Below are 25,743 nucleotides of genomic sequence, written 5' to 3'. Positions count from 1 at the left end.
ATGATGTTGTTTTAAGATCGAAACTGAATATTATTCGTTTGTGTGAGGCAATAGTCTTGGCAGTGCTGGGTTAGGAGTGATCCTTGAAGAGCAGTGACTTCCGGGAAGGATTTTACATAGACGTTTGGGCAGGTGGGAAGTCAATGGTACATGTACGTTATATGTACTGTTATATTAAAAACCACGCAGCCAGATAGAGAACAAGAAAATTAGACCCTCATTTCCTTAGGGCCCACTTTTCTAGCCAAATCCTATGGATAAGAAGCTGAATTTAAGGAGAGAAAGAATCACAAAAAGTTGTTTAGCAAGGTCAAATCCAGTTTTCCTTTCTCACACAGACTCTGTATCTATTTCTTGGATAATTGCCACTTTATGAAATAACTGCTACCTCTTAGTGGATTCCCAGCCTGGCACTCAGCTGAGCATTTTAAGAGTATTATAGCATTTAATCCTTTCGACCAGCTTATGAGATCGATATTATTAGCTCCTTTTACAGATGAGAAAACTGAGGCTTGAAGAGGAGAGGTAATTTTGCCCAAAGTAAATAGCCAGTAGGTTGAGGAGTCGAGTCCTAACCAACTCTCTGAACATCCACAGCCACCTGCTCTCAGTCACTGGCGTGTCAGGCTCCCTTGGCACCCGATAAAATGACATTTAGTGTAACCAACCTTTTGGACTGCTTACAAGCCATGAAATAATGTATCTCTATGTTTTAAGGGCTTAGTTTAGCACTGGAATACATATCATTGAAGCCAAAAATCAGAGGTGGTATTTATCTGTGCAATCGAAATTAGTCCCTCAGTATCCTGACATTGTGTATCCTCAGAGCAAGGCAAACTCAGGACCATAATTTGAAAAGTAAAAAAACAAAAAAATAACTCAGCTGATAGTATCATTTCTGTATATGGAGGGCCAAGTAGTAGTAGCAAAATAAGCAAATTCCTATTTCAAAACTCAGAAAAATATTTCAGAGATGAAACAATCCACATATTTTTGAAACAAGCCGACTAACTGGACGAAATTTCCTCTCCCAAGCCAAAGGTCAATATTTTCCTTTATTTAAAGCCCTGAGCCCCCTCACCTGTCATTGCTGTGTGGTTGGTGACACTCCCCCTAGTGGCCTGGAAGAGTCAGCTTCCTTAACTAGCATAGCTCCAGGAAAATCTGGGAGGACTGTGGCACTCCGTTTTCTTTGTCTAATTTGATGGAAACTGGTCTCTTAACAAATTGTGAAGGTGAAATCTGAGGAAGGGTGTGAAACATCAGATTAAAAATAACCAGTCCCCACCCGATGAGACAAAGAGGCAAAGGACCTACTGATTTTTACGAGAATGAGCATTAAGAAAAACCCTTGAAGCTGCTAAATCCTAGTGACTTTAAAGACTTAAAATGTGAGGGCCAACCCCATTGACATCACAGTTCCTTCCTGCAGTCACAATGCTCATGAGCCACCCAAAGAAGAAGCCCCAGAAACATGAAGACTTTAGTCAGGATGCAATTGAGTTTATTTAGTATTTTGGCTTTGTAAGAGAGAAAAAAAATAAATCTCTGTTTCCTTTCAAAAAATCAAGTCAACAGAAAATAAAGCCAGAAAATTGAGCAACATGAGTTCAGGTATTTATCTCATGGATTACTCAAGGTGTCTAAATTTCTCATACTTTACTATCTTACTTATATTTCTTATTACATATAACACCGTAATAAATCTCGAAGAAGACCCCTGGATAGTTTGGGCACAACAGGGTGAGAAATTATTCCCTATTGTTATGGAACAGTTTGATCTAAATGAGCACATCTCAACAAAGTTTCCTAAGTGTCTAATGGAAGTACCTGAAGCATTTGTGATGATAATCTCTTCTAGCTGACTACAGATGTGATGGAGGCCTGGGAGAGAATTGGGGTAGGGAAGGAGGGAAGAGAGGAAGTGGAAAACAATTGGAAGCTTCCCTTTAAACTTCACCATATGTACAAAAACTGCCCTCAATGAAAAAGTAAATTTACCACCACTGCAAAAATTCATGTGCCCTGCCTAGTTCCTGATCTGATTCAGCATTCTGGTTGCCTAGATACGGATGTAAACAAAAGTGCCTCCCCGACTGCCGAGGAACAGCCAGATGAACCTGATGGCCCCCTTCCTGGCTCAGCCAGTGACCAAGAAAAGAAAGCAAGTACTTTTAGATATTCATATTCAAAATAGAGTATTTCGCTCAGCTTCTTTAAAGCCTAGTGTTGCTTAGAGAGTTCTAAGGAGTCCTGGAAGAGTTGTTTTTCTTTTCACTCTACTCACGTTTCCTGTTTGTTCTGCTTTGACAAAGTGACTGATGCCAGCCCAGGCTGCAAAGAAAAAGGGTCTCAATTTATGAACACATTCATTGGACTGACTTTCAATACATCGAGCTAAAAATTAACAAAAATTTAATAATTTTTTTATGAAGATTCAAAAGGAACTATGATAAACTCAATGTGGAGACTATCTCTAACATGAGAAAGAGAATAGCTAAATAGAATTTTTTTTTATTAGTACTTGTCATATCTTCCCCATTAATGACAACATTCAAGAAGCAGTGTCTGTAGTCTTCGCTTTGTATTCTCGTAAGACCTGACCAGCAGATGGGGCCTTTGTGGTGGAAGGAGCACTGGGAAGCTAGCGTAATATCCAGCACTGATTTTTGCTGTCTATTGGCTCTACCACACACTAACTGTGTGACTTTCAGCAATTACTTAACCTCTCTGTTTCCTCTTCTGTGAAATGGGCTAATTAGGCCTATCATACAGAGATGTGAGGTTTGAATCAGCCAGTAAGATAAAGGGCTTAGCAGGAAAGAAGGGCTCAGTCAATAGCTGTAATATAATTATTATCATCTTCTTTATGATCTTGAGCAAATCCGTTACTTCTCTGATCTTCAGATTCCTCACCTATAAAAATAATCATCTTAAATTCTTTCTGTAACAAAGAAGGACTTCAGTTACTTAAGGTAATTAATGTTATCCACAAGGTGGTGATTCCCACCTCACAGGACTGTTGGAAGAATGAAATCACATCATATACATGAAGGTATTTTATAGGCCATTAAGCCATAAAGGGTCATAACATTTTAATGTGTTATTATGAAACAGGTGAAAACTGATACATGTAAAAAGTCCCATAATAACCACCAAGCTGTTTGTGAGAATTTTTATATAATTATGTTCTAGCTTGTAGAAACAGAGCTGACTCCTATATTGAATATTACTATACTCAATTAGCAAAGATATAAAAATTTAAATACTGTCCTAAATACATAAAAAAATGCATAGAAAGAGGAAATAAATGTGCCACAATGTTAACGGCTTTTGCTCTAGATAGTAGAATTTTAAGTGGAATTATTTTTCTGTATCTTTGACTTTTCTATGTTTTTCCAAATTTTCCTCCATCGTCAGGTGTTAAACCTGCAAAGTAACATTTGTCACTTTAAAAGTATGTGAGTTGTAGGTGTGTTTTTGAGAAGATGCTATTTAGGATCTTCCAAATAAGATTTTAAAATTGATAAAAATAAAACAATAGAGAAGTCCAATTTTTCACTCGAGAAGGAGAAAAGAAGACAATAACCCAGTAATTTCAGGTCCTTGGAGACAATATTCGCATTTCTTTCATTCCACGAATACTTACAAAGGGTTACTAGGTGCCAAACCAATAAGGCCAGGGACCACCCAATTGCTGAGGAAATGCCACAAACAGACTCCCACAGGCAGGGCTAACGGTGGAGATGCAAGAAGAAAAGAGCTGGCATTAAGGAGGTGAGGAGCTGGAAACTGGAGTGAAATCACAAACCAGGCCAGAAGGCCAATCACATTCCTCACGGAGTTAGGATGGTTTCCTAACACAGACACCTGGGTGCCTGGTGGACCAGTGTATCCGCTCTTTAGAGGACGACCTGTCTTCAGAGCATCAGGACCATTGCAGACCCCACTCAGCCCTATGGCAAGAGGTCTAAAGCGTTATCATGGCAACTCACTAGCTCCATCCTAAGCAGCCTGGGGCCTGTTCTAGTTGCCCCCCACCAAGGGGCCCCAGCAGGAGAGCCTGACTATTGCCAGGTGTTCTGTATTAGCTTCCTTGATAATGGACTTTCCTTTTTAAGTTTTATCAAAGGAGAGTGGTTTCCAATTAAGTTTCTTAGGCCCTAAATTAAGAAGTAAGAACGATAGTTCCTTAACCATTTGCATGTGGGTCTTAACATATTCTGCTCACCATTACAGTATATGATAACATAAACCAAGAAAAAATATCCTAGGAACGTATTTTGCTTAAGTTTTAAACTGAGGTAGAATACCACTCATACTCTCTCTCTTTTGATCCAGTTCAGTGACACACTCTTAAAATGGCGATAAATCTGTGTCCTGTTTTTAAACTTAAAAATAAAAGAACATTCGAGTTTAAAGCAGTTTCAGCATATGCAAAAGAGTGAGTACATTTGGTATCCTCTTTCCTCCTAGAAATACTGCAAAATTATGAACGTTCATGCAAATAGAACTTTCTAGTAGTACCGTTTTATTGAACTAGTTAAGTGTTCATATAGCCAGCTATGTTTAATACTAGTAAATTATGTACAGAACTGAGCTCTGTACTTTTATTTCTCATTGACTATAATAATCTGACATCCAGGTTTCTTAGAAAACAAAATTACCTGGATAGACTAGTTTTCTAGTCTTGGCTTTGTTTTTGAAAATTAGCTGATTTCTCTTGGAATTCAGCATGTCAGGAATAATTCACTCTGTGAGGACTTCTTTAGTGACTCAGCCAATAATCTTTGGATAGTTCATTAAAGAATTATCTAAGAATAATCTGTGGCTTTGACTTTTCCAAAAAGTTTCTCCTGACTTTATACCAAATCTATGAACTGCAACTCTCTAGTATCTTCCCAGAATTTGATTTTTGTTTTAGTCTCTAGCAATACAAATGGAGCATGTGCATGGTTAACTGGGCTCATGGTCTATGATCTATAGTAAATATTTTGTTTCAAATTAAAATATTTCTATAGGATAAGATAGATAAGATTTCCCTATAAAATAGCTGATGATACATTTTAAACCCATGACCTCTGTTTTAGGTAAGAGTCTCTCCAGCCAAAATGTCAACCAAGAATTCTACAGATCTAGTTGAATATGTTGACAAGTAAGTCTGTAAATTACAACCAGTTTTAACTATTTACTGTATTTAATGGTTGGGTTACACATTAAAGTGCCTGAATGAGATCTTTGAGTTCCTCCAAACTAATTTTCTACTTTCAGACAGACTGTATTAAACCATCTCAGAAAGATGAACCTCTCTATCCTATTCCTTTCTGATTGACGGAGCAAGCCAATGTTATCACCTCCTCTGTAAACAACCTCCATAGGTTCCTGTAGATTTACGAATAAAATAATACAACATAGACAATGAATGACATATGACAAGACCAGATGTAGCTAACTATGACTTTCAAAATAAACCAAATAAATACGTTAACATTTCAAGATAAAAACTCAGGACATTTTTAAATAAACTAATCATGAGAAAATTTTTTTCTGTTGTTGTAGTGCCACCCCTGAAGCTTATCAGGGGAGGGTCTACAAAAGAGGGACAACTCTGGGGAATTGGAAATATAGCATAGAATTGAGACGTGCCCATTGTCCAAAAGATCCGAGAATTCCAGTTTGCAAAGGTTGGATCACAGAGGCAATGCATGTTAATTTGAGTTTCTATTCCATGTGTCATGTGTCTGATGTGCCCATTAATGTTTTCAGGACACTTCAAATTTACTCTCAGCCCTTCCACTAATTTTCTGTGTGACCTCAGTCAGTTCCATATGTCCCTGGATTTTTGTTAACTTTCATTTGCCAAATGAAGAGGTTGGACCAGAAGCTCTCTAGGACCCACTGCAGCTTTAAAATAATTCTGATCCTAAATAACACACCAAGACCACAGAAGAAAAATGACCAAACAAATGAAAAGACTCAATGTAAAGAGAAAAATCTAAATACTGAATTTTCATTTTTTCAAAAGAACCTTTAACAATGAAGATGATAAAATATTAAAATCCACTGATTTTTATTGCAATAGGTTCACAATTAAGAATTTCCCTGTTCCTTAGCCAATTGAATTTAATACATTCCAAATAATTCAACCACAGTATTTTGGCCCCTCTTTTCATGCTGCCCATAACTTGTATTTGCTTACATGGCAATGAGGCCATAATTTAGAGAAAATGGAACCAAACAAGGTTTGGAACGATGGAACCAAACTGTTTAAAAATATGACATTTGGATAGATGACACACTTCTTCTGTGTTAAGGGCAATGAGTGTCGTATGCACAAAAATAATTATCATAAATGGATATACATAAATGGATATTGCCATCCAAGGAGAAGAGGGGGACCTGTTCCCACCTGACTCTCCACATGATAAATGGAAAACAGAAATCATTTTTCTGATCTGTTGAATTCCAATATGAACCCAAGTGGATTTCTTTAGCCCAGGATGGTGACCTACATTCCAGGAGATGAGAGAACAAATTCCCAGAAGATGACAACAAACTTAAAAAGAAATCTAAGGAAATTTTTGCCATTTCTTGGATTCCAGAGAAAGTAAAATTAAGACAAAGGGGAAGAAATAGTCTATAATTCAAAGCAAAAGCATGAAGAAAATTATCTGGCCCCAACATTCATCTCTATTGATCTCCCCCACATCTCTTCTCTTACTGTCTAAGCCATATATCTAGAGCTTTCTAGGTACCACCTGAGATGGTTGGTTTTCTTTTGGTCTCTCCCCTCTAATCTCCCAGAACAGGCTGCAAACTCCCTAAAGGCAGGGACTCTATGGCCTTATGGGTTTTGATACCCCTACGGTAGCCTGTCATGGTGCATTGAATGTTCTTTCCTGAGGAACCGCAGTTGACATATTTAATGGAGAACAATGGTGGAACAGTTGAATCTTTAGGGCTCTGCTTAGATAGCAGCAGACTCCTGGGTAGCTGATTAACTAGAAAAGCAAATGGCATTTGGGCATTTCAATCATCAATGCAGATATTTTTAACTGACATGTTGAATCCAATAAAATAAACATAAATAAACAATGATTTTTAAAATACCTTGATCCTCCAGTCATAAGACACATTGAGTGGGAACAAATTTACTGATATACAAATAGAGTACTTATACAAGTAAAAGTCACTATCAACTCATTAAATTGCCTGTATATATATTACATATTCCCAGTGGTTCTGCCTTATAAATCTACATGGATATATTGATAGGTAACACTAAAAACAAATAATAACAACCACCAAAAAAGTAAAAATCCAGCAACAAAAGAGATAAAGCCTATCCTATGAACAAGGTTTGACTAGAGATACACATGTTAAAAAGACAGACAGACTGAGTATTTACAGGACCTTCTCAGCCTCAGGCAGTTGGAACAACACCCACGCATTATTAGTACTTGTTAAATGTTAGGCCATATTAATAATCCATGGAGCAGGGGAAGGCGGAATGCTTGCAATCATTTATAGGACAATTATGGTGACATTATATTAAAGGCAGTAAATAATTCTGATTTCCACATGTGTTCATTGATTCATGATGAGCAGACATCCACTGATTTTGTGACAGTGTATCCAGGGCTCATTCAAGCTTAATTGTGCAGAAAAGCACCAAAGCCTTTTTTCTTTTTCTTCTTTTTCTCCTGCTCGTGGAAGGAGCACTGTGTGGAGGCCAGGCATCTCTGGTCTACGCTTGAATCTGCCTCTAATCAGCTATGTGACCTTGAGAAAAAGAAAATGTCTTCTCAAGGCAATCTCCACCTCCTATAAATTGGGGTGGGATTTTAAGTGGTGGATGATGAGCAGCCTGAGTCCCAGGGCTGTCTGTGTGTAAGAAACCTCAAAACAGTCTGCATGGCTTATGAAGAAGGGGATACATGGGCCACTCCAGTTGGTCCCAAGTTCTTATTAACTGGCAGACCTTCTCCCTGGCCCACTGACCATATTCGCTGTGAAAGCTCTCTGGATTCATGCCACGCCTAAGAGTTTCTGCCCAGAGTGAGAATCATGCTGAGGTCAGGCTGAGCCTGGTCTCAGTTCTCTAGAGCAGAGGGGGAGCACCTCCAACTTCTGGGCCTCAAAGAGGACCCTTAGGACTCCAAGAAGAGATGTGAGCCAAGCAGAGCAAAAGTAACTAGGGTGAAAAATGACATAATGTTGGGAGCAAGTTATATGTCTAAAAGCGGAGGAATAAATACATCTTATCTCTCTGAGAAAAACACAAATATAACAGGAAGAGTTATTAATTGGTCTAAACAAAGCTGCTGTGATGTAGGAAAAAGAGTTAGAGAGGCAGGTTAAAATGTTGCCCAACTGAGTTTCTTATAATTTCCAGGCTTCAGTTTCTACCTACATTGAGAAAAATTTCGCTTATGCTACGTGGTAGTTGTGGGAATGAAATGAAATAATGTTTATGAAAGTGATATGTTGACTATAGGCCTATAGAGAAATAAGAGAGTATAATAATAAGTTCCTTGCATTTCTCCTGGGCTAACAACTCCCTTCAGATGATTTATCATCTACATTAGTCTGCTAGGGCTGCCATAACACAGCCCCACGGATGGGGCGGCCTAAAACGACAGAAATCTATTGTCTCACGATTCTGGAGGTTTGAAGTCTGAAATCAAGTTGTCAGCAGGGTTGGTTCCTTTCGAGAGCTCTGAGGGAATCTGTTTCATACCCGTCCTCCAGCTTGTGGTGACAGCCGACAATCCCGAGCATTCCTTGGCTTGTAGATGCATCACTCCAATCTCTGCCTTCATCTTTGCGTGGTATTCTTCCTCTGTGTCTGTCTTCACATGGCCATCTTCTTATAAGGACACCAGTCAGATTGGATCAGGGGCCCACCCTACTCTAGTATGACTCATCTTAACTACATCTGCAATGACCCTATTTCCAAATAAGGTCACGTTCTGACGTACCAGGGGTTAGGGCTTCAACATATCTTTTTTTGGGGGGAGACACAATTCAGCCCATAACACCATCTAATAAGTACTAATAATTATAACAACACATGTTTATGACACTTGCAGACATTACAAAGCACTTCAGGTACATTACAATTGATAACTTGTAGCCAGCTGGGTAGGGCAGGAGTCACTGTCTCCATAGGACAGAGAAGGAGCTCTCTCCTCTCTCCTCCTAAGAGAGGTCAAAGGCAGTAAGTGGTGGAGGCAGAACTTGAACCCAGGTCTTCTAACTCCAAGTACAGTGTTCTTTTCCCTGGAGACTTACGTAAGTACCACACACACCCCTCAAAATAGCAAAGTAATATGGGAAAGTGATACAAAACGCTGTGGGAACTCCAAATATCGTCAAAACAATTTGCTGCTGCAGTTTATATACATTTGACCTGTGAGTGTAACCCAGACGTCCACCATGCCCTCATTCACACAGGGACTCTGGAACACTTGCCAACCCGAATGCCTCCATGAGAAAGCATCACAACAGGTACACCCTTAATTCTGTGATTTTATTGCAAACAATACTGAACGTGAAGAGTTTGCCTCATATAGTACACAACTTTTCACTGTAATCAGTCTCTTTCTCCAGTCTTTTCTTGGCTGTGTTGCTATTTGGAGGCCTCTCTTTCCAGGCTCCTCCGTGCAGAGCCCGTGCAGGCCCAACCCCATTGGCCTTGGTCTGCTTCTTCCTGGATTGTGCCCGCCAAAACTCGAATTGCCTACCCCCCCCCCAAAGCATTCAGCCCTACATAAAAACTCAGCCATGGAGGCTTCGACAGCTACCCAATCCATCAGCCAGTGTGGTTATAAACAAGCAAAGGGGAAACCATAGAAAACGTATTTTCAATTTCATGGCTCCCCCACACACTCACAGATTATTCTTGTGAGGCATCAAAATGTTCTTTAAAATTTCACTTCATTTTTCTTTTCCTCAGGACTCTGTGCAATGAGAATGTAACTGGTCATATAAAGGATATCACAAAAATGAAAATTCTTTTCAGTTATGCCTTTTTGTGTTCTAGAGAAAGGTTTAAATTTTTATCTCTTGAGTATTACAGCTTGCCAAAACGGTTACCAGAATCTCCTAAGTAAATTTAGTGCTCTATTCACAAGAACAGAGCAAGCCGAGAAGTGAGAGTCACTCTGTACCGATGCATCTGCCAGCGACAGCACAGCTGGTGTAAGTCACACCCAACTGCAGAGAAATAGAACTCAGAGTTTGTGGAAAATCTGTTCAGATTCAGTTTCCAGCTACATGATCAATGGTTTACGTAAAGCACAAATATCTCTCTGAAAAGGCCCCCTAGGAATTCTTTCTCCTATGGTTAGTAACTCCATCTGAACTAGTCTGGAATATTCAGTTATTTCTTTCCTTTCGCGGTTAAATTTAGATATAAGTCCCACTGATATCAGATGCTAATAAAGCAGTGAGTGTTTTTACTTCACTAAAAGAATCAGGGCAGACACATCTTGCTGCTAGTGAAAGGCATCTGTTTTAACCTTTTGGATGAGCTCATAATTTGAACAATCGTATCGTCAGGAATTTCTCTTAGAAGACTGAGAATGTTCACATGTGTGTTCTTCCACTTGTTAACTTAGAAAGGTCAATTGGAAAACAATATTCTTTCCTTATGGCAATGGAAATAGGAAAAAAATATAAGCTCCATGTTTATCATGTAGAAATCATGCAAGTAGAACTAAGCAAAGCATCATTTGGTGCTTCGTTAAGCATCATCAGTAAACAGTAATAATAATACTCCAATAGTAAATCTTACACATGAAAAGAAATTTCAAAAAGGAACACACTCTCTCCTTAAATATAAAATAGCTTTTAAAATTAAACTTTAAAAGCCAAAAAAAGAGAAATATCTACAGTCCAGCATTTATATAAGTCACTTAGTGTCCCCATGGTTGCAGGCAAATACATCCCATAGCACCAGGTGCTGCCCTCCTTAGAGGCTTCCTTCAATGTGCCAAATAGCAACAACATTGAGGCCATGACAGGCATGGCCGCAGACTGGCATCTGAGCAGTGGCGGCAGCCCTGTTCCACTGGTCCCTCTGCTGGCCTAGGTCTGCTTGCTCATGTTCTTTCTGGATACAGTCTTGACACCAGCCAACAGCACACCCAAAGAGTGAATGCACATGGGCCCCTCGGAACCCTGGGCCGGAGGGCAGCTGCGTGGCGTTGGTTTCACTGCCTCCTACCACATGCTTCTCACATGTTGTCTCAGAACCTACAGCCACACAGCAAAGGAGGCCCTGTGAGCCCTGTTTAAATATGAATGAACTGAAACACTTGTTCAGGAAGTGGTAGAACCTATGTTCTGTCCTCAGTCTCTCTTGCCTTCCGACTTGGCAAGCTGCTTCTGAATGCCTACATAACTTTAGCTTCACATTCCGTATTTCACTCTGCAGCGCTTCATTATGTATCCTGCCTTATATTAGTCACTGGTTCCCATTACCGGTCTTAAATAAATCAGGGATGTTCAGTTTTTAGAATACATTATAGTCACCTAAATCCTTGTTTAAAATAAATATTCTTGCTTTCCCCCCGACTTCCCCAAAATTGTGATTTAGTAGGTCTCTGGTGGAGCCAAGGAATCTGCATTTTAATAACCTCCCTCCCTTCCCCACCCCCACGATAGTAATGCAAGTTCCTCTATGAAAAACACTGAATTAAACCAGGTTCCTTGAGGAACAGACCCATTATGGATTGTGCATTGATTAGAGTAAACATTTAGCAAATATTTCCTGACATGTTTCTTTTTCAATTGACATTTTCGTCGGTAAATCACTAGATACAGATACAGTGCTTTCAGCTGCACATAACAAAAACTCCAACCAAAATGGCTTAGACGTAAGGATGTTGATAGCTCACATTAAAAATCTAGAGCTTGGCTAATTTAGAGGCTGAACAACATCATCGAGCATCAGGTGTTTTCCATCCTTCCTGCCTGCCCTCCTCTTTTCCCTCATGATCACGAGGTGGCTTCGGCAGTTCTAGGCATCAAGCACAGACAAACACAACAACATCTAGCAAAGAAGAGGAAAGTGTCTTCTTATATAGCTCTTCTTGAAGGCAAAGAAACCCAGAAGCCCCACAGTAGGTTTTCCCTTGCACTCAGTGGCCAGAATTGCTTCACATGCTCCTACCTAAACCAATTGCATCTCAGTCCAGAAGAATGGGACCACCATGATTAGCTTGCCCGACTGGAGGACACAGGGGACAGGAGGATGAAGCAAATCAGGCAGAAGGGGGAATGGCTATTAGGAAGGTAACCAATAGCATCTGCCACACTGGGAACTCCTAAGAGAAAGATTCTAACCATTGAGAGGACTGCAGCATAATTTGCAGGTGTCTGTATAGGACTGAAGCCTGGACATCAAATACCCTTTCACTGGCAAATCTAGGCTGCAGATTGTCTAGAGGCCAGAAAGCAGCACTAGCTCAAGGAAAATAACAAGCAAATCTGTAGTCCACCACAAGGCTGCTGTCACCATCAGCAGGGCCTGACATCCTCTTCCCTCCTGCCTGTGACTCAGACAGCCAGCCCAGGGCAGCACTGTCAGCATGTTGGGGTTTCAGAGGAACGGTTTTTATATATATATGAGGTTCCATTTAGTGATTTTCCAGAAGAACATTTTTGAGCCAAATGAGTGGGTAGATGGAATCTGATTAATAAAACCCCTTAGCAAAGCCGTCTTTGTTCCTTAACTGCTTAGGTGACAGGAAAGAGGAATCTCACCCAGGCTGAGGCTCTGTTATTCTACTCAAGAGAGGGAACTGTAAACCTTGAGGCTATAACAAGCTGTAGCTTTATGGAACCATTTTTTTCCTCCAGTTTTTTATCAATTGAACCTTAAGGGAACACTCCAGCGGGAGAAATCAGTCAGTCGACAAATATTTATTGACCACCTACTATATGTCAGGCACTCTTCTCAGTGTTGGGGACACTGTGGAGAACAAGTTAGATAGAGTGCCTGCCCATGAGGAGCTTTCATTCTAGGGATGGAGGGCAGAAATAAACACAAACAAGTAAAGAAGATAATTTTAGGTAATGACAAATGCCATAGAGAAGATGAAATGAGGCATTATGATAGAACGTCACTGAGGGGAAGGCTTGTCTGACAAGGGGAAATTGGAGTTGAGACCTAAACAAGGAGAAGGTGGCAGCCATGGAGTGACTGCAGGGAAGAGCATTCCGAGCAGAAGGAACAGCAAATGCCAAGGCTCTGAGCTAAGAACTAGCTTAGCATGTTTGAGGAACAGAAAGAAGATCTATGTGGTTGAGTGAGAGTGAACAACAGCAAGAGTGAGAGGAAATGAGGTTGAAAAGGAGAGCAAAGATTTTACTCTCAGACACTGGAAAAGCTATCGAAGGTTTTAAGTAGGGAAGAGCTATCCTTCACACTTTGGGAAAGACCACTCTAGCTGCAGTGCAGAGGATGCACTCTTCATTAGGAGGCAAAAGTAGAGGAGATGATGGTGGCCAGGACCAAGAAAGGATGAAAGAACTAGCAAAGAGTGGATATGGAGCCTGGGGACGCTTACGTCTGTCATTTCTGCTGCCACTCTATTGGGTCACGTAAGTAGCACTAAATCACTTGCTTCTGCTTATTATCTCCTGGACTGATAGGAATCTACGGGAGTTAAGGTTAACATTTGATTTTGGAGTCAGCCTTGAGTTTCAAATTCTGTCCCTGACATCTGCAAGTTGTGTGACCGTTCCTTCTTCTGTCTGGTAAATTTCCTCAATCTGGTCTCCCAAATCATTAATTCATTCTTCAGCTATTCCCTCTGTCATATTTATCCCACCTTTTATTTTTATTTCAACTATTATAATTTCTTATGCCTAATATTTCAACTTGTTTACTTTTCATGTTTTCCAGTTTTTTGTTTTCATTTTGCTGATATCTTCCCATGTCTTCTTTTTTAATATAGTTATTAGCCTTTTAAAAAATTTCTTGTTGCATATATTTTAGTATTTCTTTTCTGTAGGAATCTGTAATCCAGTAGATTGTTTATTTGTTGGCTGGTTTTTGAAAAGACTCTGCTCCTCAGGTGTCCTGATATTTTGGCCTGTGAGTTCATCTTTCCCTTGGGGATTTCAGCCAGACCTAGTCTCCATTGTGTCTTATCAGCGCCAATGAGCTCAGCAGGTGGGGCGGCGTACGGTGCCTGGACCCCAGCACAGTAAAACCACAGCCAACTACTCCCCTTCTTACAAAATAACTTCTTCTCTCAGGCCTTCACCTTTCACTCCTCAGGCAGAAGTCACAGGAGGAGAGCAGTTGCTTTCCCACCCCTGGGGCATGTGGAGGTAGAACAGTGTAGAAGCAACTGCCCAAGGTCAGTTGTTCCCCAAGATTTTGTTATTATTGTTTCAGCATCTTAGGAACACAGGACTTCTGCCTTGCCTGATTTAACTCTTGAGGACACTTAGACCAGAGTCTGAAATTTCACACAGTAGAGCAGTTTGTCCCAAGGCAATAGGGGCAGAAGCAAAAGCAGAATTACGATGGTCCCTCTTCCCCATTTTACCGTCCCACAACCGTATCTCTTGCCCCAGGCCAAAGCGGCCACCTGGCTGAGGTTGGGTTGCCCAGGAAACAGGCTCTGAGACAGAGATTGCTGTGAACAGAAGGCTTATTATGGAGTCCTCCGGGATCAACATCTGTGGAAGGGAGGGAAAGGATACAGAATTGAGCAGGATGAAAAGCACTGTGATGCAATACCCATGAAGACTTCAGCTGATCCCACAGGGAGCTCTGAAGCTGAGACAGGCCTTCAAAGTTGTTCTGAGATAGAGCAAGCGTGCCAGGCCCTAATACCCACACATTGACCAAGCACTGGACTCGAGCTGCCCCAGAAAGTGGGCATGATCTTGGGCAAGGTGTCTCTCTTCACCAAGGCAGTTCCCAGAGCAGGCTAACAGCTGGGGTCTGTCAGCTGGCAGTGCTCCCAGCAGTTGGGGAAATAAATCCTTCCTTCCTGAAAGGGGAGCTGGTGGCAGATGACAGCACCCACCACACCACCCCACACATTCCCCAGTTTAAAATAGCCCCCGCTGTCTCAGGGGTTTTTCACAGTTTCTCTCTCTAGGTACTCCAAAGTTTTAGCATGGAGGAGGACAGGAAGCCAGTAGTCTTGCTGGTTCAGCATTTGCATAGGGACCATAGTGAGCCCAGGATCGTTTACTCCTGCGGAACTGCGCAGCTCATTTCCTTTCTCTCTGCGCTCTGTCTCCCGGAAGCTGTCATGTTCCTCTGGGGCAGATTTCCTTTAGCCAGCTTGTTCACTCTAGACCTTGACTCTCTCACTCACCGAGAACTTCACTTTTCCTGGGAAGCTGAAGCTCTCTGGGTCCTCCAAGACCAACCAGAGTTGAGCAGAGGTGTGCTGTGGTGGAAGGAGCCACACCAGAGGGCTCTACAGGTACAGCAGGACCCCTGAGCATGGGAGATGGTAACATTTTGCATGGGACCAAAGTCTATCCTGTGAGCCCCACAGACACCTGGTCATTTATCAAGTCCTAGATTCTCCCCTCAGAAGAACCCCAGATTTGCTTTCCAGCAAGATTATCCTGATGGCAGTGGAAGGAGGGGGTACCAGGGAAGCTACAAGTGGAGACAGAAGCCAGTTAGAGGACTGTGACAGTGTGGTGGTTTTAAACTGTCCACAAATTCTTTAACACTCCGTTTTCCAAGAGGTGGAATCTAATCCTCCTCCTCTGGAGTGTAAGCTGAACTCAGTGACTTGCTTCTCAGGAATAGGCTGAAGCAAAAGTGATGGCGTATGGCTCTAGAGACGAGGCCACTAGACTTTGCTAGTAAGCAAAGTAAATTAAACAAACAAAAAGACGTGACAAAAGCAGCTTGTCTTTCAAGATGCTTATCTGTGAAGGGAAGGAGTAATGCCAGTCGGGGCCGTCAGGATTTTACCTCTTTCTCTGCCCTAATACGAAATAGCCCTAGCTTTTCTCTTTTTCCTTTTCTAATTTACTTTGTTTACTCTTCATGGAATTTCTGGCTTCTTTTGTTAATCTTTACCTTTGAGCCATCATTTCTTCCAGCTTAGCAGGCAGCCCTCTCCTCAAAATAGAATTATCAGGTATTAAATTTATGTGGATCCAACTGGGCTTGTTAGAGTAGTGGGTAAAATATATGACAATTTCTGCTTGGGAGACATGAAAAATGTGTGCCACCAGATCAAGGCATAAGTGAGATCTGCTTCTTAGACAAGACATAAACCAAGATTCTAACCACGCAGGTACTTAAGGTCCTGCCAAACTTTTCACAGGGGAGAAAATACAAGCAGAGAAGTCTGGATGCACGTTCTGGTTCCGCTCCTCCTGTTCATTCCAGTTCATTCCTGTAACGCCTCTGGTGTGCTTTCCTTTTCCTGACCAGGGGTCATTCTTTTCTTCCCATCATTCCACACCCCGCGAGGAGTCAGCTAGAAGACAGACTGAACAACCAGGAGCGCACCATAGCTTTCCTCCTTGAACAAGCCTTCCGCATCAAGGAGGACATCTCTGCTTGTCTTCAGGGGACCCACGGCTTTCGAAAAGAGGAGTCGCTTGCCAGGAAGCTACTGGAAAGCCATATCCAGACCATCACCAGCATCGTCAAAAAACTCAGCCAAAACATTGAGGTAGTTCTTTATGTCCTATATGTTGGCAAAGATTATCAACCACCAGTGTCCTTTTTCAACTATAGAAATGAGTTGCGATTAACTTTAGATGGTTACAATTTAGTTGCCTCAGAGGGAAACAGTTCATTATTTCAACCACTCATTTATGCCAAAAAGTAGAAGGAAATTCCACTAAAAAGACACTCACTCAATATCTATTCTGTGTCAGGCATTGTGCTAAGGTACTTATTTTAGTCCAAATCTTCAAGATTCTACTAATGTAGTCATTTCACATAGGGGTTTTCATAATGCATTGGCAATGCTGGTTCATAGGCCCATCACACTCTGACCCCAACCATCTCTCTGACCCCATCTCCTCCCCCTCTCTCCTTTACTCTGGTCAAACTGTTCTCACAGCTCTTCCTAGAACATACCAAACATGTTCTGGCATCAGGACTTTGCACATGCTATTCACTCTGGCTGGATTGTCTTTGCCTAGATATTTCTATGAAATGTTCTTCATTTCTTTCAGGTCCCTGCTCAAATATCACCTCATGGGGGAGGATTTCTTTGACACACTATAAAACAGCACCCCTACCAACCCAACAGTCACACTCCCCTTAAACCTTGCATTATTTTATCCATATCACCTATCGCCAACTACCATGGCTTATATTTGTTTATGGTTTGTTTCCTCTTCTAAAATTTAATCTCCATGAGGGCAGGGACTTTGTTTTGTTCACTGGTAAATCCCACACCAAATGACAACAGTGTGTGCTAGGTAGTCAGCACTCTGTAAGTATTTCCTGGATAATGAATGGATGAATGAATGATATTTAAGATGTTAAAGGAAAAACACAGTTTCTGATCAAAAAAGAAAATGCTTTGGTAAAACCAAGATAAATAGATTTTTCCTACAGATCTTTCAGAATTTTTAAGAGCTTATAAGCATGATGAATCTGGGGTAGTAACTTTTAGGGAAAAGTTCCGGAGAATACATTTTAGGAAACTGGCCAAAAATTTGTGGAATTATGAGAATTAACAACAATCCCCTCCTTTTCCACTATCAGAGAGAATAGCAGATTAGACAAAAAACAAATCAAAAACATGACATTGACCCAACAATGGCTTCCTCATGACTTTGTATTTAAGGCTGTTTATTAATTTATTTTCTGTCTGTAGGATCTGGCAGACCCCATAATGTGTGTGAGGGAGGGTGGAAAGTTTAAAAACCTTAGTGAACTTTTAAAAGGCACTTTATGAGTATTTAGCACATATTGAATTGATGCCAGAGCCTAAAAAGTCAATGCCACTTTTCAAAGAGGTCAAAGGTGTTTGGAGGCATCATAAAGTATCATAAAAATGACAAGAGATAAGCAGCTCAGGACCTTTGAGATGACGAGAAGATCAAGTACACATAGCACTAGCACTAGAATAAGATCCTAATTAAGGCTGGCCTGGCGGTATAGCGGTTAAGTTTGCGTGCTCTGCTTCAGTGGCCCAGGATTCACTGGTTTGGATCCCGGGCATGGACCTACATACAGCTTGAGAAGCCATGCTGTGGCAAGTGTCCCACATATAAAGTAGAGGAAGGTGGGCATGGATGTTAGCTCAAGGCCAGTCTTCCTCAGCAAAAAGAGGAGGATTGGCTGCAGATGTTAGCTCACAGCTAATCTTACTCAAAAAAATAAAATAAAATAAGATCCTAATTTAGGAATCACAACTTCTGGGTAATTGAAAAGAGAATAGCATTCTCAGAAATATCAAAATGCTTCTGGAATGTTCTATACTTTGATTTGGGTAGTTATTACACGGTTGATTATATTTGTCAAAATCCATCTAGATATATATTTTGCTTTGTACATTTTAATACATATTAATTATACTCCAATAAAATACTCAGCACTAGGGGAAAAATGTTTCCAGATCTCTAGAAATCTTGCCAAGAGCTTCTTTTCCTATAATAATTGATTATCTTAGATTAGCTCTGAAAACAGACAAAGCCAAAACATATTCCAAATACTATAAAATTTCAGAATATTTGCAATCCTGTTAAGGGCTTGGTGTATATAGGGAAAATAAGAAGGACTGGTCTGACAGTCCAGAAAACTGAATTAGAAAATAGTTAACTGCTGTAGATAATGTAGTTAAAACATTATGAAGAAGAAACAATTAGGCTACCTTTAGCAAATAGCTAAGACTATAAAGTAACAAGCACTTTATAGAGAAATGGATGCTATTCGAGTATTTCTTTTTTGTGAGGAAGATTGGCCCTGAGCTAACATCTGTGACCATCTTCCTGCGTTTTATATGTGGGACGCCTTCCAAAGCATGGCTTGATAAGCGCTGCGTGGGTCCGCGCCCAGGATCCGAACCCGTGAACCCTGGACGCCCGGAGCGGAGAGTGGGAACTTAATTGCTACACCACTGGGCCAGCCCCTCAAGTATTTTTTTAAAACCTAAACCCATTAACCAGATCAGTCCGTTTGCAAATTAGCCTGCAAGACAGATCCAAGTGTGAGCTGAGGCTTGACTTGGGTCTTTCAAAGGAATGAAAAACAATTTTTTTAATCAACTATAATTTCAGCATTTAAGTTGCTTGTTTCTTTTTATATTCAAATTATTTTTTTAAGCTGGCAGCTAATTATAAGTTTTTCAATTAATTTATTTTTAACTCAAGAAAAGAGAATTTTTTGTATAACATTGCTTTATTGTGGGTTTTCCCCCAACTTATAAAAGCAATACTTGTTCATTGTAATTATTTTGACAGTTTAGGAAAATATTTTAAAACATGAGAAAAAGTTCCTCACAATTGAATCACGGCAATCTCCACCAACACTCAGCTGCATCTCGCTCTAGTCTTCCCGAGCATCCCACTTAGGAAGCTGAGACCACATCCATCAGCACAATCTTTAATAGGAAACTATAGCACAGACTCTTTCATATGTCATTAAAAGCTCTTTGCATGGTCAATGCACCATGATTTGCTTAATTATTCCCCTAATATTGAAATGTCTTTGTGCATAATTACGTGTCTGCATTTGGATTCTTTCCATAGTATATACACTTAAGAGTGGAATTACCAGGGTATGAACACTGTGAAGGCTCTTGTTGCCTGTTGCCAAATTGGTTTCCAGAAAGTTTATACCTATTTTCACTTCAATTAGCATTACGTGAGAGTGCTTTTTTCACTGTGCCTATGCCAGCATAATTTATTGTTTTAATCTTTGCTAATTTGATGGGATAAAAATGAAATCTTTTTCTTTTTTCACTTTTTAAAAGTGACTATTACAATTTGCATTTTCTCTGTCAATAATCTGTTAATGTCTTTTGCCAATTTATCTTTTGGGCTTTTAGCGCTTTTTAATTTTTATTGATTTGATGAGCTTTTTTATTAATTAAGGATAATAACTAGTTATATGTTGGTAAATGTTTAACAATCGGCATCAATTTTTTTCCTGGGTATAAAAACCTGGTTATAGTGTTTCCCTATTTGCATGGTGTAAATCCTCTCATCTTGATTGATTTCAAGCACCAGCTGACATTACTTAACACAAAGATGGGAAGAGAGATGCAGAATTGGCTCTCATGTACGGGTGCATACTGATTGTAGCACACCACTGCAGCCCTTAGCAATCGCAATTGTTATAAATGTTTTTTCCATTTGTTGTTTATATCTTAATTATATTTACAATGTTTTTTGCAATTTTTATATAAAGTTAAATGTTCCAGTATACTGCTTTGCAATTTCTCTCATTTCTTTTAAGAAAAGAAATGTCTTCATTCAGAGATTAAGTAATCTCCTCTGTTATCTGTTCATAAAATGTTTTAGTGTTTAGCAGGGAAAGCTTCCTTTCATCACTATTCTTTGTCAAAACAAAGCAAAACAGCATCTACTGCTATGGTCTGAATGTTTGTGTTCCCACCAAAATTCACAGGTTGAAATTCTAATGCCCCACGTGATGATATTAGTAGGTGGGGCCTTTGGGAGGTGATCAGGTCATGAGGGTGGAGCCCTCAGGGATGGGATTAACGTCCTTATAAAGGAGATCCCACATAGCTGCCTAGTCCCTTCCACTGCGTGAGGACGCGGCAAGAAGCTGGCAGTCTGCGACCCAGAAGAGGGCTCTCCCCAGAACCCGACCATGCTGGGGCCCTGATCTTGGACTTCCAGCCTCCAGAACTGTGAGAAAAAAAAATTCTGTTGTTCATAAGCTACCCACTCTGTGGTATTTTGTTATAGCAGCCCAAATGGACTCACAGACATGCAAAAACCAACAGGCAAATGAAAGAAAACATAAAAACTCTTGCTAGTGTTTTTGACACTTTTATGTCTTCAATTAAAGCTTTATTTGCTCTTGGGTTCTCTCAACCTGCCAGTTTACAAATGGGCAAGATTCTGTATATGGTTTTTGAAGTTTCTATAATTCATTTGCTACAAAAATCCTTCTTTTCCCCCCAAAATTCATAAACATGTTTAAACATAGTTCAGGCCTTATTCAAATATAGCAGCTGAACTTGAATGTTTCCCCAAGTCATAAATGTGTGTTTTCGAATGTCCTATGCTCTCACTTTTTTCTGAGTAAACACAAATTATTTTTATATCTTAACTTTACATTGGAATTCGTTTGAAAGTCAAGTAAGATATAAATTTATTCTATGGACAAGCAGCATTTTTTCAATTTTTAAACAATGCTTTTATATGAATGCAAAAAAATAAAAACTGTTCTTGGGACCACCAACCTAGTGCATAGGACAGTCAGCTTTATTTCAGAACGCCAAGACATAATGAAGACATGACTAAAGATACTCAAGGACAAAATCTGGACATACTCAAGCCATCAGTCTCTCAGGTTCTCTAAAAATTCTAGCACAATAAACCTTTTTCACTGTATGTATGTGAAACAGTTTGATTCAGATTTGCTTATGACAGTTGTATTCCTTCATTGTGGTTTTGATTCGATCTGTAAATGGCTTTGCCTGATGCCATATGAAAGATCCTTCTTCTAAACTTACCACCAATTCTGAAACAGGTTTTTGAGAAAAGCTTTTAGATCAGTGATGGCCCAATGGCCACCCATGGCCGTAATAGCACAATAAACATGTTTTGTTTGGCTCATATAGTGTTTATGAAAGATTTTGAGGGCTGGCCCTGTGGCCGAGTGGTTAAGTTCGGTGCATTTGGCTTCAGTGGCCCAGGTTCAGTTCCACGGAGCAGACCTACACCACTCAGCCACACTGTCGCAGTGACCTACATACAAATAGAGGAAGACTGGCACAGATGTTAGCTCAGGGGAGCAAATCTTTGTCAAGCAAAAAGAGGAAGATTGCCAACAGATGTTAGCTCAGAGCAAATCTTCCTCAGCAAAAAAAAAAAAAGCTTTTGAATAAGATGTCAATATTTAAAAATTGAGAAATTTAACATAAAATCCAGATTTCTGGATTCTGTTGAAACTTCATTCCCACCTGGCAACAATCAGCTGGAATCAAGCCATGGTGCCCTCCCTCAGATGAAGCAGGAGTTGCTTCTCTCTGCCATGTGATTCTCTCACTCATTTACACTCTCGGCCTAACTAAGAAATGCATTCAATTTTGTAACCTCAGCTTTAAATGATCTTTTCTTATTGTTTGTGATGGGAAGTTAACGGGAATTTTAACCCAAAATTACAGATTTTAGAAGACCAAATAAGAGTTCGAGATCAGGTGGCCACAGGAACTAATTTTGCAGTTCAGGAGCTCAACACCAAGCACCTTCAAGGAGTTGGAGATCTTCGAGGAAGAGTAGCCAGGTAAGAAGCAGTGTGTTAACTAACGTTTAGCAGTCAGTTCGTGGCCGTTGAATTCTCATTCCCAAATAAGTTCCATATTGTAGAAAACAAGATACACTCTTCACATTAAGCTAAACTGATGAGATGGTAGTTGAGAAAGTGTGCCATAGAGCTTGAAAGCCTCAAACTACCTGTAACATCCAAGGTTTTCATAGAAGTCCCCTTATACAGAATGTCCAGTTCAATCCATAAGTGACGAGAGTCTTGCCTATACACACCTCAACTGTCCAAACGCCAACATCTGTACAAAGACATACCCTCATAACCACATATAAATTCCCCAGATGTGTCAAATTCTAGTGATTAAAACATTTAAAATATACGAGAATTATAAATTAAAGTCTAACAAAATGGATTTACTGCCAAATGGATAAAATTTTGAATAATGTCTTTTTTACAAGATTTCTAAAACAAAAGAATTAATGGTACACAGTTCAGCAAAGATCTGTAGTTATTGACAATGGCAGGACCACTCTGGTAGACACACCAAAGATGACTTGTGAATGGCTGACCATGGACACTTTTCCGTCTCTACCTCTTGTGCCAGCACCTCTTTCCTCACTCCTGGAATGCCCCTACCTACATCTAGTCGATCCACTCTGGAGTGTTAGCAACCAAATAAGAATTAGGTGATTAACACCTATGACAAACCTCCCCATTCAATTCAACAAAAATGTGCTAAGCACTTACCATATGCCAGGCCATGTACTAGGATTCAGGGATTCAGCAACATGGCCCTCTTCCTATAGCCATTAAGTCTCCCTGGGAAACCAAGCCCCAAATATAAGCAATGAGGTGAACACTATAATGAAAGCCTGGGGTACTACGGGAATATCCAAATCAGATTGAGGCACAGGGAAGGCTTCCTAAAGGAGGTCACAATTGAGATGAGTTTCGTTTTGTCTTGTTTGTGAGGAAGATTGGCCCTAAGCTAACATCTGTTGCCAATCTTCCTCTTTTTTTTCTTTTGCTTGAGGAAGATTGTCGCTGAGCTAACATCTCTGCCAACCTTCCTCTATTTTATGTGGGATGCCGCCACAGAGTGGTTTGATGAGTGGAGCACCTGGGATCCAAACCTGCAAACCCTGCGCTGCCGAAGTGGAGTGCACGAACTTAACCACTATGCCACTGGGCTGGCCCCTGAGATGAGTTTTGAAAGATCTGTAGCAATTAGCTAGACAAGGAAGGGTAGGAAAGACACGTCACATAGGAAGAAGAATATGCACAAAAGAACTGAGGGATTAATTATCATGACATTTTCAAGGCCCTATGTGCAAGGAGAGTATTTTAGTTATGGTATTTGGGGATTTGCATTTAGGGAGAGATGGGAGATTGGGAGAGGAAGCCAGAGAAGTGGTCTGGAGTTGGATGATGAGGAATCTTGTGGGCCAAGGTAGAGTTTGAACTTTCTGTAGAAAGTTATAAATAGCCATGGGAAGATTTTAAGTAATGGATGACATATATTTAGTGAGATTCTAGTAGTAGCTGAATTAGTGGGCTACAAAAAGAAGGCATGGAGATGGAAGGAAGCCTATTGCAGCAATCTCGGGCAGAAATGTCAAGAGCCTAAACTGAAACAGTAGGCATGAAAGTGGAGAACAGGTAACAGACAACACAGACATTAGGAAAACAGGATCCACAGGATTAGTACCTGTGTGTGTGTGTGTGTACAGTGTGTATATATATAATGTATATACTGTATATATAACATATATATAGTATATATATACATACAGACACATACATACATGTATTATTTATATTATGTATAAATATTTTTATACTTCTAAAATATATACTTTATTATATAACATTTGATACATACAAAGGAATTTCTATAATATTTGGGTAAGTTATGAAGCAAGATAATAAATCAAACACCAACAAACCCCCCACCCTACTTAGATGTGCCAGATTTTGCAAAGAAAAACACCAAACATCTATTTTTAATGAAACTTGGAATTTGGTTCAATTTGGTGGTGTACTGATGACACTTCAACTATTTATTTTTTTCTGCAAACTTTTTACAAACCTATTATTTTATTCTTGTAAATTCTGTCTTACTTACAAGGCAAAAGAACAGATTTAAATGAAACCAAGCTATGAATGGAATAATATCAAGGAAAGATATGCAACTTTCTTTGTTCTGCTCTAATTTCTTTTTGTTTGTTTCCTTTTTTAAAAATAAAAATTGAATATATTTAAGGTGTACAACATGATGATTTAATACATATATAAGTAATAAAATGATTACTATAGTCAAACTCATTGATATATCTTCTCACATAGTTACCATTTTTTGTGTGTGATGAGAACACCTGAAATCTCCTCTCTTAACATATTTCCATTCTTCAATACAGTGTTATTAACTATAGTCATTATGCTGTACATTAGGTGTCTAGAGTTATTCATCCTACATAATTGCAACTTTGTCCCATTTGACCAACATCTCCCCATTTCCCCCACTTCCTCACCCCTGGTACCCACTGTTCTATTCTCTGTTTTATGTATTCAACTTTTTTAGGTTCCACACATGAGTGAGATCATGCACTTTTTTCCTTTCTGTGTCTAGCTTATTTCATTTAGCATAATATCCTTCAGATTCATCCATGTTGTCATAAATGGCAATATCTCCTTTTTTGAGGCTGAATATTTCATTGTTCTTTGTGTGTGTGAGTGTGTGCATGTGTATCACAGTTTCTTTATCTATTCATCCATCGACGGACACATAGGTTTTTTCCATATCGTGGCTATTGTGAATAGGCAATGAACGTGGGAGTATAGATATTTCTTTCAGGTACTGGTTTCATTTCCTTTGGGTGTATATCCAGAAGAGGGATTTCTGGGTGATACGGTAGTTCTATTTTTAGTTTCTTGAGGAACCTGCATACTATTTTCTATAACGGCTGCACCAATTTACATTCCTGCCAAGAGGGTGCAAGGGTTCCCTCTTCTCACATACTTGCCAACACTTGTTATCTTTTATTTTTTGATAATAGTCATCCTAACAGCTATGAGGTGATATCTCATTGTGGTTTTGATTTGCACTTCCCTGATGATTAGTGATGTTTAGCACTTTTCATGTACCTGTTGGCTATTTGTATGTCATCTTTGGACAAATATCTATTCAGGTCCTTTACCCATTTTTTAATCATATGTCCATTTAAAATCACTTCCTTGTTTTCTGTGGCCCTGGGGGACTCACAGATAAGCCCTGTCGACTCTCAGAGCTAGGTGATTTGGGAGACAGTCTCTCA

At 39.9% G+C, this 25,743-nt stretch overlaps 1 protein-coding gene across 1 annotated transcript in view; it reads left to right on the top strand.

The window, feature by feature from the left end:
• The first annotated feature begins 2,075 nt into the window (after window positions 1-2,075).
• FAM81B (family with sequence similarity 81 member B) overlaps window positions 2,076-25,743 on the top strand; it is a 45,186-nt gene continuing 21,518 nt past the window's right edge. Inside the window, exons 1-4 of the mRNA XM_014867671.3 lie at window positions 2,076-2,164; window positions 5,091-5,155; window positions 16,436-16,679; window positions 22,329-22,447. Of these exons, the coding sequence (XP_014723157.3) occupies window positions 5,112-5,155; window positions 16,436-16,679; window positions 22,329-22,447 (407 nt within the window). The 5' untranslated portion in view covers window positions 2,076-2,164; window positions 5,091-5,111. The remainder of the gene's footprint in view (window positions 2,165-5,090; window positions 5,156-16,435; window positions 16,680-22,328; window positions 22,448-25,743) is intronic.

The sequence above is a fragment of the Equus asinus genome, chromosome 9 (genome assembly GCF_041296235.1).
Source record: "Equus asinus isolate D_3611 breed Donkey chromosome 9, EquAss-T2T_v2, whole genome shotgun sequence".
Taxonomy (NCBI): domain Eukaryota; kingdom Metazoa; phylum Chordata; class Mammalia; order Perissodactyla; family Equidae; genus Equus; species Equus asinus.
This window is presented reverse-complemented; position numbering and strand designations above follow the sequence as displayed.